This window comes from Pterocles gutturalis, unplaced genomic scaffold (assembly GCF_000699245.1).
Source record: "Pterocles gutturalis isolate BGI_N339 unplaced genomic scaffold, ASM69924v1 scaffold13178, whole genome shotgun sequence".
In the NCBI taxonomy this organism is placed as follows: Eukaryota; Metazoa; Chordata; class Aves; order Pterocliformes; family Pteroclidae; genus Pterocles; species Pterocles gutturalis.
The window spans coordinates 59374-74871 of record NW_010123216.1 but is presented as its reverse complement, the minus strand read 5'-3'; the positions used below and the strand labels follow the sequence as shown (position 1 = coordinate 74871).

Below are 15498 nucleotides of genomic sequence, written 5' to 3'. Positions count from 1 at the left end.
TCATAGTGTGCACTTGGTAATTAATTACATACCTTTCTCACTGTCTGTAATGAATAATTAAAACATTCACGGAGAGGGAAGGCATAGCTCAATTCCCTATACTCTCATCTGGGTCAAGAATTGGCTAATACTAATATGGGCTTACTTAACAGATCATTTACCCTGTTGATATCTCAGTGAGAAATAAAAAGCACAAATCAGAACAGAATAACTCAGAGTAGGGCAAGTTTTTGATTGGAATTCCATTAAATCTGATTCTCTTTTGGAGAAGTGGATTATGTACAACCTTAAGTAAAGGGCAAGAACTCCCTTCAGCAAAAATATCACAGGAAATCAAGGGTTCGTTCTTGTTATCACAAAGCTAAAGCCCAGACATGGCCAAACATTTTCTTTTTCAATGGAAAATTATTTTTTTTCCCTGTAATACACTGCAAGTGATACATTAGTATGTTTTACTACTCGTTAGGTAAAATTTACTGTCAGGTTCTAAGTCGTCTTGAAGTATCCTAATGAAGAACTAATGAAGGAGCAGCAGGTGCATTTCAAGGACTCATCCACCTAACGCTGGTGTCAAAATTTAGAGACAATACAAATTGCTTATGGGACCACCTTTTCCCCATGGACTGACAGGAAAACTAAGCCTTTACTTCGAAATTCTGTTTTACTGCCTGCTGAGAAATTAAGTGTTTCGGTGAGGTAGCCTGGGTCACATCTCTACATAGTCCTTACAAAGAGTCGCAAAGGTTTTTACGCTTTTCCCTGGAACACTCCCTTCCTCCCCAGTGATTTTATAGCCCAAGAATATTATCATAGGTTCCAGGGGAAGGGCAGCTATAATTAAGGTTACACAATGCTATCTATTAAGATTCTACTTTCCATCGTAAGTTCATTTTGAATAGATAAAATTCAAACTTACAATGTCCTTTAAAGACAAAAAAAAACCATGGCTTTTTTTTCTTCTTGAGATTATGACTAGTATCTGCATGCTGAAGAGCAGGATTTGATATTCTGCACCGAGGTAATAAATGTATGAGAGATGTAACTATTGTAAGAGATGGCTTTTGCAAGAATCTCAAATCACTTCTTCCCAACAAAGACTTGTTAAAATTCAGCAGGTACATGCTTTGAGGATTCAATCTATGCTGAACGCCTGCCAGGTCAAGGGGTTGGACAAGACTTTTCCTTGCTGTTCTCCTCCCTGGCGGACGACGACTGCTGCAATATGAAGCAAAAGCACCGAGACAGGGGGATTGTCTCTGCTGTTCTCTCTGTATTTTTACTGAGGCCAGTGCCCCAGCTCTGAAGAAGAAAGACAAGGCAGCCACACATGTCACAGAGGAGGAAGGAGCAACCAGAGGGAAATATTTAAGCAATAGTCTCGTGGAAAACAGGAAGATTAGAAGGTTCTCATGAGAGAGTTCTCAGGACTCTGACCGAGCTGTTGATCACAAAGAGGTCTGAAATTACTATTTGTGAAGAAGCTGGAGAAACAAGGTACAGGAGAAATGAAACTTCTCTAGTCAGCTAGAGAACGTTCTGCTGCAAAACACGAACTTCAGCATCTGACCCCAATGAAACAGACAAAATATGTGAGACTATATTACAAAACAATTGCCAATTTTACTCAATTTGCCCATGTAGAAGCCTGAACCTCACCAATGACGTTCCTGAGTCTGTTATGGTGCAAGTAAACTGTGCTTCAGTTCCTTTCTTATTTTTCCTTGGGGTTTTATTTTTTTGGTTTTTGGGTTTTTTTTTTTTTTAAGTCTTAAAAAACAGAGAATTGCTTTGAAGACATAAAGATCAATTTTGTGAAATTAAGTACATCTATTAGAAAACCTTAGATTTAACACAGCCTATTCAAGTTACTGTTTGACACTTTGCCTGCAACAGTGGTCTGCAATTCTCCTTCCTTCTCCTTCCAGAAGCATGCTCAGAAAGAGACCTTGACTCTAAGAGTCCAACAAGGTGCCAATTGCATTGATTCTTACTACATATTGTGGCCATCTCACTCCATTTTGTTTTCTTTTCCTCTGCACACTGTTGCTGTTTTAAAAAAATATTAATTTAGTTTCAGAAAACAAAATTGATGGTTGACTCAATGCACCAAAATAGGCCCTTCCACAGCCAAGGTCTGTCTCAGCCTGGACCCATGGATTCCACCCCGAACATTTGAAAGTCCCTGATTAAACACCTATTACAGCTATCCCTCCTTCTCAACTCACACATCTTTAAGATGATCTTTAAGAATATATGCCCTCAAACAGCTCTTTAAAAAGGAGCTGTTTGCTTCGTGATTGGGCATTCAAAAGCCTATACCTTGTTGCCCAAACCATTCATTCTTTGTGCTTCCATCAGGTTTTTTTATAGGCAATTTGTCTAAAATAATCTGAAATATCCTTGACTGCTGTCTCAGGTGAAAACAATGCGTCAGACATTGAGTCAACTTTTGTATTCAATGTCTGAAACACCCGGCAGGTATTGTGCCCCACTAAGAAAGATGATAAGGCTGATAGCCTGGAGGCTTTACAGTTGACAGTGGATTTGTCATTTCATTTGCTTGGTTTTGAGGCTTTACTGGAACCATACTCAAAAAAATCAGGAGATTCTGAGGTTACTCACTACCCAAGGTCCCTAAAAGGGGCCCTGTCACCAAAACATTAAAATCAAATGGGTTCAGAAAAGAAAGAAAGAAAAAAAATCAAACTAGTTTTACAGAACTGCTTCATAGTCTGCTGCCTACCAGGGCCCACCCTCCCTTAAGCAGAGGCCAGCTCTGAAGACAAAAAGTAGAACTGTGCAAGAGATACTGCGATGAACTTGGGTAAATCAGTTTTGTCTCTACTGTCTCTTGGAATATGGTTGACATTGAATAATAGGAAATAGTCACATATTGGTGAATGGAAAAATAATTGAAGACTATTGCTGATTACAAAAAGCGATGATTTGAAAGTGTAAGCAACATTAGAAATATGATTTTAGTATGATGTGAATTGCAAGCGCTCGATAGAGAGCAGATGATATATTGATTTTCCACATTCTGCACTATGCATGTCACTAAGATCAATGGAGTCACATACAGATACCAAGGAAACTATGATATGTAGAATTATTTATGAAATAGCTGCTTCACATACATATCAACTGCTGCATCATAATGGCTTGAGTCACACCCAGAAGAAAAACTACATATTATTTTAAGTGATAAAGCTTGTATTCCTATCATTTCACCACATCTTTCATAAGCTAAAAGGACAGCTAATGGAAGGATTTTTGCACAGCTGCTGCTTTTTTTTTTTTTTTAAGAAGCAATAAACATCATGTAGTTTATCACTACAAGACACTGATTCCACTTACAAACCAAGGTCTTAAATGGCAGCTACTGGCAGTATTTTCCAAAACAGCGTTGTGCAGTGTACATTGAAGCAAACAAACTGAAACATTAGACATTGCCTCTGGTTTGCTCAAAATTCTAGGAACATCAGAGAAGCTGAAAAGCATCAGCACACAAAAGTCCAGCACCTCCAAACTTCTGGTGGCAAGAAAGCACAAACCCAGAAGCACGTGCTTCCCTTTTACAACTGCCACCAAAGCTGTGTCAGCACTGGCAGGAAAAGAAAAAGCTTTACAGCTACACAGGCAGCTTTATAATTTTCATACCTCAAAAATTATGGCATTTCCAATAAAAGCTGCTTTTGAATCGCCATTTACTTTTACAACTCACTTTGTTTCCCAGTACTCTCTATCTCCTACTGTTACCCCTTGAAAGAAGGCTTTCAAAGATCAATCCAGTCTGTTAGGATTCTAGATGTTAAAATTGAATTTTTCTTGTCTACTTGTTCTTTTGAAAGGCTTAAAAGTGATTTGTGGCAATCAGCATAATGGGATTTGATTGACAGAGTTTAACTAAGTGATCTAGAGAAGATTCATCGGGGAAAATTGCTAAAATCATAAATGAAATGGCAAAACAGTTTTTTCTTTGTCCACTCTTAAAACAAAATAGGTTCTTTCAGATGTGAAAATCATTCTAAAAGCTTCTACAAGTAGTCAATGAAAAGCTTAGAAATGCACACAGTAATCTTTCAAATAATGTTCTGCAATAGTAATCAAATAAAAAGAAAGGATAAAAGGGCAGGCATCATGACAACTACCAAACAAGTCTGTTGACCTTATTCACACAAACCTCAAAAACGTAGATGCCAAACTTCCCTCAAATAGAACATGGGAGATTTAGTTGAAATGCCATTATCTTTCTTCCTGTAGAAATGATGGCTTTTTCCCCCCCACTCTCTTTTGCCTGGCTGTTCTTTCCTTCCCAGTTTGCTCGCATCTTTCTCCATCTGCCTACAAGACGACAGCCCAGCTGGAGGGTCCTTGCCACACTACCTAGCCAGTGTCAGAGGGAGGAAAGCCTGCGTCGCTTCCAGCGCTGCTCCATGAGCACCTCCAGCAACAGATGGGCAGTGGGGAGGGAACAAGTCCCTGCATCAAAGATAGTGATACAGACCAAAGTCTGTAGCACCAAAGATACCAAAAAAGCGCCCAAAGACAGCTCCTCAAACCATCTGACCAACTCTCAATGGTAGTACAAGTTAAGTACTCTGCATCCCCCTTTGACATTTATATTCTTCTGCTCTGTATTTTTGGGCTTTCTTCACCAGCTCCTGAGGAAAAAAAAAAGTTTGCTCTTCTTTTTTTTTTTTTTAACCTCATAGTGTGAACAGTGTTACACAGACAGAAACTAGCATAGGCAAAAGATGTATTTCTTTATTATCCCGATAGTGCAGGTTATTTTGTACGCTGCTGCCGCCACTCGCAAGGCCCTGTCTTTAAGTCCCAGATGATCCTACCACCCAAGTCAGAATTATTACCTTCCATCCAACATAGCAACTATTTCAGTTCAAGGCTGTTTCAAATTCATCTACAGGATATTAGCAGGATAGAGCTTTTCTCTGTTTAAAACTACAGCAAAACCATAAACCTAACATTGTTGTGATGGTGCTTCAAGTTCAGATACCCATCTGCGCATTTACTTTTTAAGTTTTCTCCAGATTCTGTGTGCCTTTCACCACTCTTTTGTGACTCCAGTTTATTGCTATCTGCAAATATAACTAATGTGTTAATCTTCTCAGCTCTTGGATCAGTTATATGATATAAAAGCACTGAAAGTCGCTTACATTTTAGTCTACAAAAACGTACACTTTTGTACTAAGAAGTTAGTTTGTATAAATAGCAGGGCTTTTTTTTTTTAAATCAGGTTTATATCTATGAAACTTTTCCAATCTACTGCTCAATGATATTCTAATAGAATAATAATTTTATATCATTAGTTTGCCTGTATGTGGTAATTTACTGTAACTTACACACTTCTGTATTTAGTGGAGACATGAAAGAAAGAAACTTACTTGAAATGCCAACACAAATGAAATTGAACACAGAAAACTCAAAAATTTTTCATTAATGATAAAACATGTAGTTATGAAAGACTGCACATGAGAGTCATTCATCCACTGAAATACTGCAGAGACTCAGGGATTTATGCAAGCTAATGATACATCCAAAACAATACACCTCAGTTTAATACATCACACTGCTCTAGCACCTTGCAGACCAACTCCTGAGCCATCTCAGTCTTCTTTTCAATTACTCTTTGTAAACATTACCTTTTTTCTCTAGAATATGTATCATTGCCAAAAGACAAAAGGACTCTACATGTGTAAACCTACAGTAGTAATCTACACATTAAACACCTACTCTGACAATACTAAATATTAACATCAGGAATTACCAACTACAGACATTGAACATGATTATTTACTTTGATACATTCTTTGCATATCTAACATACAAACAATTTATGTTTCACATAAGTGCAAGATATCATTGAGTTACTTCTTTGCAGGCTGAACAGAATATTTTAGGTTAGTCTTGCAGTGACCTTTATAATACATTATTTGAATGTTGTGGATATATTTTTAAAACTCATATAGAAAATACAATGCACTACTCATTAAAGCCAATGACGAAAGTTTCTTTAGAGACGATAGCATCTGGGTTCATTTTACGATCAAAACTTGTTTGCTCAATAGGTTTTTTAATTCATCAAAGATTCAGATATTCAGAAATCTTTACATCTTTTAATTGCACGTTCCTGATAACATCAGCCTCAATTTCTGCATAGTTGTAATTTAGAATGAATTATTTTTTTTTAAAGCACAGTAAAGATTTTATCAGATATAGTGACAACCACCATCAATCCAAAACTACTTGCATGTTTCTTTTATTTTTAATAACATGACCTAATAGGAACTGCCATCTGTAACAAATGCTTGTTCTGCTTTCACAATATTTGTCTAAATTGTACACAAATGATGGAATGAGTGTGTAAATATTTCACAAATATTCTTAAAACAGAAAATAATGTGGTTTTTTTAATATGGTCATAGAATGTTGTTAAAATTTTAAGCCTTATGAAAGTCAAAGAAATTGTTAAAATAACCGCCATTTACCTTGGTCAAATTCCACAGCCAGTGAAGGGACACTTTACAAGGTTCCACATATCTATCTCAGAAACTGTTAATTAGTGACAAAACATGCATTTGCAAAGCCCGTGCCTGCTGAAGTGACTCAGTAGCTGGCATGCTGCTGGTCAGTTCTCTGCTAAATTAGGAGTGGCGCCTATCCAGCCACAGCTCCTGGCTTAGTTCAAAATGCAAAGGACGTGCAATAATCGCCACATACCTTCTCATACAATCCAGTGCCTGAATAAAGAAGTCTTTGTGAAGCTGATGCTCGTCCCTCAAGATGGAGCACTGCTCCAGCGTCACTGACATGGATGTCCGGTCTTTGGCACTTTTGCAGCAGGTGAAACGGACTCCATTCAGCTTGCGGCAAATCTGAAACACAGGCAGACGTCAAAGGATTGCCCTTTCACACCTCGCGTTCTCTACACGCTAGGCACACTGTGAAACTCCCACAATTTTGCAACCACAGTCAATGAATACAGAGAACTACAATATTTCTCAAGAAGAAAATTGCTAGTAAAAGGTAGTAACTCAAACCTCAATCATATGGCCGCTGACATGTGTGTCTGTGCAGTTAAATCAGTTACTAGTGCTGCCTTGGGGATTTTCATATTCTAAGGATTATGCCCATGCTGGCCTAACACAGGGGTACAAAAGGTAAAAGGGACTGTAAATTTATCTTTTGTTTATAAATTTGCAGCATTAACACTCTACAAAAGTAGTACCAAAAGATTGTAGCTACTGATCTATAAACCATTTCCGTTGTCCAAATGACACATTTTAAAAGCAGAGCTTCCGGGCTTTCATTATCAGTACAAGCTTACAACTAACCTGCCCGCTAAGGAAAAAGGAACCCTTATTGATCAAGTCTGTGTCCTGTCCACCCCAACACCTCTCCTCCAAGTGAAACATGACACTGATGGTGGATCAAAAAAAAAAAAAAAAAAATTCTTAGTCCTAGGCATGTTAAGGCACTCACTGTCTACACATACCACAGCTTACCAAAGCACTGCATCCAATTTCCTGAACTTGAAATAAAAGGTATTTGTGTTAGCCTACACTATAAAAGGAAAAGCTGCTTCATTTTTCCCTCACTTTGTGCCAACGACCCTATTCAATTCAAGCTTAATTCTCTGAACACCTAATGAATGTTGAAAAAACAAAAAGAAACTTTGACAAGTCTTTCGACTCACGAATGTAGAAGACTCCTCACTGAGGGCAGGGATTCAGACACATCTGTCTATGCACTGAATTTAAACACAATCCTTACTTTCAACAGCTGAACTGTTCAATGCACGAACTGGAACAAGTAAAGCTTAACACAAATGATTGCCATGGAGTGTCTACTTTCACTGGACATTTTGACAAAATTATAAGGGATAAGGAAAACATGACATATTTTTAAGGATAATTTCTCACCTTAAGAATCAATCTGTGGTTGTACCAGCCCATTACTTTGGGTTCAAGCAATATTTTACCAGAAAAAGAAAAATCTGAAGGAGAGCTGGTATGCCCAGGTATGGGTCTACCTTTCCCCTGATGTTCTTTGTCCTAAAAAAAGGTAATACCCTCTGCCCAGCTGTGCTTGCTCTTATCCCTGGGCAGCCATAGCTATAACAGCATCAAAAAAATGAAACAGTTATGAGAATAGGGCAAGGCAATAAACTACAGCCGTTAGGCCTCATCCTAAGAAACTTTTCAGCTTGGCTGTTGAGTGTTTACTTGGGATCTTGCAGGATGAAATTGGAACATGGTCTATATACTCTCACCTCAGCAAACAAGCACTTTTTTATCCAGTGATTGCATCCTCAGAATTTCTATTAAAATCAATGGCCCAGCAAGACTTACAGTCTTCAAGGTCTCTGTCATATGATGGTGAGGGCAATCTTAAAATTTGTATCCAGGGAATTAATTAATTGAACCTAACTTTGAATCCAAAGAAATACAGGCTAGTAAAGGAGAACCTGTGAGTATTTCTTCCCTCCTGTAATTCAAAGTTTTAAAACTTAAGTCTGTTTAAAAATTTGGAAAGTTGCATTGGGAATTAAATAATGTACTATAAGATTTATTTTTTTTAAAAGAAAATATCAAGTTGGGCTGATAATGCTGTGAAAGCAGTTAAGTGTTTAATTGAAGCGATTAGTTGTCTTTACATTAGTCTTTTCTGAAGTCCATGAATCATTGTGGACTCTTTGAAGTGAATGAGTCATAAGGAGAAAAAAAAATATTATTCTGGATGGGTGATGGCCTCTGATGTGAGGAGGGGAGACAAAATCCCAAATCTGGGCTGACAGCATATATATAAGTGCTGGCTAGTGAGAATCAGTTGTGAACTGAGCAGCATTCCAGGCACAACAAGCAAATGACCACAACCACAAGCTTATTTTGCACTGAAGTTCAATACAAACATTTCTATAATTGTAAAGTGGATTAAATGAAAAACAATCTGTTAACTTAAATAAACAAATTAAAAATCCCTAGCTTCTGATTTGAGGAGAAATGTAGGTTAACTTGATAGGCTGGCCCAGATAAAGCCTCAGAATGACTTTGTTTAGCTTCTGCTGCTTAGTGAACTAAGTAAATAATTAAAACGGGCAAACACAATGATCTGATGCTCTAGAAATCTAATAAGGGACAATACCAAATATGTGGTAATATCATCATATCAGAATGCACAGCTTACAATGTGTGTCCAGCCTGAATTTTATCCTCAATTTTGATCACTTCTTCCCCAAATACACTGAAGATATAGGAGGATGAGAAATACACATAGCATTTATTAGAGCCTTTGAAAGTTTCCCTTATGAACACAAATTTAAATGATTGTGATTAAGTTTAAAGAGGGGATAATAGAAGCATATAAAACCACAAAGGCTAAAACGAGGACAAATCAATACTCTGATTCCTCATACAAGACATAAGATGAAGGCTCCAGCTTAGTAGATAAAAATATCTAACATTTAAATCTCTGTCCCATTATATTTAGAATAAGAAATGTTTGTGATACCAATTTACAAAAGTAGACTTTTAAAATGCAGATGTATTCTCAGAGTCCCATTCCATCAGGGTTTACACACAGGTGCAGATATGTATGCATATCCATGTAGCATTCATCCATCTACTGCAATGACAAAGTGCTATCCTTACAGCAGGGAATCATGCTTTTCCAATAAATTAATGTAACACAGCATAACAGTGTGTAGATCCATGGGTCCAGAAGTACTAATTTACAGTAAGGTTACAGTAAGGTAATGTAAAGAGAAATAGAACACAGTGAAGGAAAAATCTGAAACAGTTGTATGTCCAAAGAATGCTTTTTACTCATTAAATTATTTTCAAGAAATACTGAATAGATGGTAGAAGACAATTTTCTCAATCTATCCAAAGATTAAGTAAATTCTGTCATATTCTTTGTAGCTCATTTTATACTATCCTGTACTGATTTATCTTTTCTTCTTTAAAAAGCAATGTTTCATAGTAATTGTAGAACTGATACTGCAAGAAAAGCTTGTATTTTTACTCACAACAGATTTATATTGCAATAGCATGTGACAATATTTATTAACCACAAGGCAAAATGTTATTAGCAATATAAAAAAATAGTGTTATTAACACAGACATAGTTAATATTGTCTTGTTCCTGTTGTTAATAAGTAGTCATGGAAAAAATTTATGAATATTTTGTATCAAATATTTACTTGCCTTGAAGGGTATATGCATTTGAAAGTTCCCCAAAACACAAGGTCTTAATTCAGTTTCAGTAGATAGCAAAGACTCAGGTCTCTGCTTGTACAAATGGGCAGAGCCACCAAGGGTACTTTTCTAAGTCTAAGACAATTACCTGGCTGAATTTCACATTCCTGAAAAGCTTGCACTCCTTATAAACATCTAAGGGTGGTTTGTGCTTTTTTTTTAAAATGTATGTGCAAAAACACAGAAATGAGAAACAAAAAGGAATTATGTGACTAAAGCAAAGTAACTATTATCCATTGTTTGATAAACAGTTTGCTTTGTGTTCTGTGTCTGAACATCTGCCCTTTGCATATCTAGCTTATTTTGTGTTACTTGGAGTGGCTATCATGGCAACACTGGCTAAATAAACCCATAACATGCGACTGACTAAAAGTTGTACGGATACAATGAAACACTTATTTATAAAACATATCTTAATTACAGAAAATCAAAAGTTGAGTGCAGCAATATTAAACAAAAGCCAGAGCAAGTAATCATGTCCTGCATCATACCTTAAGGGTTATAGATGCTAAACAAAAGGAAGATCTTTTCAATAACCAAATTTCATATTATCAAAGAATGGACATGATTTTAAACAAATAAGTTAGATACTGTAGCAGAATGCTGTCTTGTCTCTCTCATGTGAGGCGATATATTTACTGCTATGCATGATCATCCAAGGAATTGAATCTGCCCATACTGGGGAGGAAGAGATTCCTCTGCATAAAACCAGACTCAGCTAAAGGAAAAACATGCCCCATAGAAAAAGCAAACCTCTCTTACCATGTTACACGTCTCACTGAGATAAATTAAAAATCCTGTATCGGGGCCAAAATAACCTCAAGCAGCAGCACAGGCCACTGTCTGGCTAGGAGAAGCTCTGCAGAAAAGGGCCTGCAGGATGCCGGTGACAACAAAGTGACCAAGACCATCTCTCGCTTTGAATTCTAGCCAGTTCTACCCGTTAAAGTGAGAGAAAGAAAATATCTGTAATTTAAGTGTAGGAAGAGATGCATTCATGAGTGGGATGAGAGACTATTGGAATGGGAATGTTAGAGCGCCATTTCAGCATATCTACCTACTTTAACCGCTGAGTTTTCCCATCATATCCTTAAAACCCATTGCACTTACAGCAGGCATGTGAAAACTAGTTCATTGTGCGAACGTATTTGAAACGAGAGCTTACCGTCGCAGCCAGCCACATGATTTCTATATTCTTCCTCTTTTTGGCCTGGATATTTTGATGGAGATTTTCTAGCAATCCCTTTAAATCATTTTGTTCCTGAAAATGTGGTAGACCTGAAAAAAAAGGATTGTAATGTTGCTCATTCTGATAAGGTTGACGATAGGGCTGCACTGGCTAAAGAATGCCCATATTAAAGAACAGGTCTATGATTTACAGCCTTATTTGGGAACACAGGAGGGGAAGCACGAGCTAAATATTTAGGGAATAAGAAATCATATTTCTTTCTAAGTATTGGGTTGCCCTCCATAAGATCTTCACTACGGAAAACTAAAGTATCTTCAACTTTTGTATTATAAATGAAAGGTGAAAACATTCAAATAGCTGCTGTAGTTCTGTTCATCAACTATTATAGACATTCAATAGAAATAAGTAGAGAAATTACTGTGTGTATTAAAACCTGTTTTGATGGGATGATATTTTTATTTTTAAGTCAAAATAATTTGCTTTTGTTTTCAAAATGGAACATCTCATTTTTGTTTTAAAATTATGCTTTAGTTCCTAATATAATGTGACAGGAAGGTTAAACAATACTAAATACCTCCTAAAAAATCTAACAAAGGATATTTCCCAGTCTGAAATTAATGGGGACTTCAATTTTGAAATGCAAAACAACTTCAGGTTTACTTAAAATCCAAAATTTTACCTACTTGTCCTGGGTATGTCAGCTGAACTGAAGTTTTATTAATTATACATGTCTAGAGGGAATCCAAGAGCAAGCAATTTAATTTGCTCTTCTCTTTTGTGTGTTACCTTTATCTTCATTAGTACAAAAAAAAATAAAAAAAAAAATCAGTAGAAACAACCAAAATCTGTTTTTCAAAATGATTTCTTCTTATGATAGTGAAGTAAAAAGAAATTTAATAATAGTTATCACCAAAGAAAGGCTCAGAATCAACTGAAACAAAATTAAACCAAATGGATATATTGATTAATTTTTCAATAAAAAAAAGTAGTGCGTGCTGTCCAGCGGGAGAAACCCAGGCCAAACTCAAAGCCTAAGACTTACATTGAATTCAAAATGTAAAAATGAAGCAACTACTAATCCATTCTCCTAACCTGGTTACAGCTGGAATGATCCCGCTTATCAACAGGCTTTTACCTTTTATCTCTAATGAATTCTATGGTTTCCCTTACCCATGATTCATAGTAAGAAGTAATTTAAATATACTCAAAAAGAACTATTCTAAAAATGCCTGTGTTGTCTTGCCCATACCATGCTGCCAAAAAGAAAAAAAATGCAGAAAAAACACACTGAAACTTGTTTTGTAATAATCTTAACAAGGATTGTTTTATCTGTGTATTACAATTCCTGATCATGCAATTTGGTAATGCAGAGCATCTAAAAATACACCACAGCCTGCTAAACAATTATACTTATCCTGCATCTGTTTCTTTAAAACACGTAGCATACACTAAGTACTCTAAAAAGATTCTTCCAGATTATGAGCATGTATCACTAGGTAAACATTATATTGCTTCAAAGCAGTTTTCCTTTGGTTCACGGCAGAAAATGCATCACCTCAGAGACATGACTTCACCATAGGTAAAGCAAGATTCTTGTAATCTATAATATTGGCAAATGAGCTGCATCTTTGACTGGACGTGATCAATTGCTTAAATTCCTTGTGTCACAAAGCAGTATTAAACTGTCAAATCATTCTCATACATTATAAAGGAAGAAGCCTAGAAGTACAAAACCGACTCGTAGACTTTATGTTGCATTATGATGCTATGGAATAAAATCTTTATTTGCTTGCAGGATTTCTAACCCTTGCACGCATCCCTCTTCTTCACATGGGACAATGCTTTTCAACACTGATGTTGCTGTAGGTGTTAGGTGTCACAACAGCAACACTGAATATCACTGGCGATATAAGTTTCTCTGATTTTATGCTTTCAGCTATTTAAATTGAGTTCTAAGCTGTTCTTTTCAATGAAGTATACACTACTAAAAAGCACCCTTACTACCATTAGCTATTCTATAAAAGCAGTACTGTTTTGGTGCTTAAAACAGAACTACATTTGGTTGGCATTTTTGATAGGAATCTTTCTGGGAGCACATTTTTATTTATTGTTTTCAGAATTTCCTATTAGAGAATTTTAAAGTTTAAGAAACAGGAGAGTGACAGAAATACATGTTGATCTAAAAGAAGAAAGTCCGTGTTTGGCAAATGCAGTTATATGCAGCTAACAACTCTTAATAATTGGGAATAGAGAGAAAGCTAGAATATTACTGGCAGGGGGAATTACAGAGATGGGAGAAAAACTAATAGCAAAGGTGTCAGCACCCTTACGGGAGTGGAAAATTTAATTCTTTGAAATGGAATACACGAATGAAGCAGCAGGCAAGTGAGGCTGCCTAAGGATGGTGGATGCAATAGGCTGTCCAACAGGGCTGCCAGTCCTCAAATTCTGTCTGGCTTTATGAGCACTACTCGTAACTAACGGCTGTGTGAACTGGGTCCTGCATTTATTTTGTAGCACAGGTTTGGCAGTACAGCAGACTATCTGGAAAGGTGTGACAAAACCATCAAGCAGCCATCAATACTGAACAGCTCTCATTTGGCTGCAGCACCAGTGCTTCTGCCAGCTTGGATGGAGGTTTATCTTCCTAAGAACTGGAGCACAGAGGTGGGGGAACAGGGGAGGAATTGAGGTCCTCCCTCAGCTGAACAACTTGGAGCCCTTCGCTTTTTTGGGAGGGAGCTGGTATAAAAGGCACATTCCTCCAAGCCAAAAGAGTGATCTTGTATAATGGCAGGGAGCTACTGGGAAGGGCAATGGAACCAGAAGGTGCTTTGTGTCCTGTAAAAATTTGGACAAAAGAACAGACTGAGATCTTAAGAGGCAGAGAAGAAGCAAGGCAGCAATAATAACCAGAAAAGACATGATGAGTTAGACAAGCACAGTTCTCAAAAGCCTGCACAGTCTGGAAGAAGTCCAGGAAGACTGTGTGGCTCCCTAATAATCCTTCTGGAGGAAGACAGCACAAGGGCAGTTTCCGTTAATGAAAAGCAGCCAATATTATCTGCATATAAATTTTTGCTCTTATATAATCAGATCCATTTATGAGGTACCAGATCTACCTTAGACCTAACCCCAGATGAGGTCAGTTTTTCAGGATGCTTTCTTGCCAGAATTCCCCCAAGTTAATTACTAGCTTCTTGCATGAGTTTTTCTGTAGAAATCTTAGAAATACTAGAGATGTGGGTGGATGGGTGGGCATACTGCCCTTTACGAACAGAGCTTTCATTTCTCTCAAAATTATTAACAAATGAAAATCATCCTGAAATAAAAGGTAAGCACGTACACGTATGCAGTGACACATTGGATATAACTACAATTACATACATGTAATGGATAATTTCCAAAAATAATCATCACAGGGTGTTCTGTAAGAGAACAGAAGCTTTGCATAGGATTTTAACCAGCAGTATTCATCATCAGGAGTTACACACATGTCCTGTAGGATGACAGATCCTTAGATTCAAAAGATTTGCCCTCCCCCTTACCCAAGGGGAAGGAACAGAGACCTAAATTCAAGCTATTTAAAATCAGCCTGCACAATTTGCATCATTCGGGAATTTTATTTAGGCGTCAGAGGAGTACTTTAACAGGGTTATATTGATACAAATGGTCTTTTCCGTGTTTGCTTTCAACAATCAAAGTAACAGAACAGTAATGTTTATGATACCAAATTTCTATAAAATTGGAATATTGGGCCTATTCTAATTGAACCATATCAGTGACATTATGATGGGGCTCACTGCTTGTATTTGCATCTGCACATTTCTCAGTGGCTTACCACACCTCAATGCGTATGCAGAAATAAGAATGGAGGGAATGACTGAAACCAATGAAAATTTCCATTATTTCTGTACAAATACTTTAAATAATAATAATATTAATACTTTTTAAATAATTTAAAAGTGATGTTAGTTCATCATTACCCTGTTTCCCTCTCCTTGTAGTTTCTGCTGTGGTCCTGGGCCTGCA

At 36.9% G+C, this 15498-nt stretch overlaps 1 protein-coding gene across 1 annotated transcript in view; it reads right to left on the bottom strand.

Moving 5' to 3' along the window:
* Positions 1–15498, bottom strand: part of INPP4B (inositol polyphosphate-4-phosphatase, type II, 105kDa) — a gene marked incomplete at its 5' end in the record, with an annotated part of 94277 nt that overhangs the window by 20211 nt on the left and 58568 nt on the right. The window contains 2 exons of the mRNA XM_010077821.1: positions 6742–6896; positions 11443–11555. Coding sequence (XP_010076123.1) covers positions 6742–6896; positions 11443–11555 — 268 coding nt within the window. The remainder of the gene's footprint in view (positions 1–6741; positions 6897–11442; positions 11556–15498) is intronic.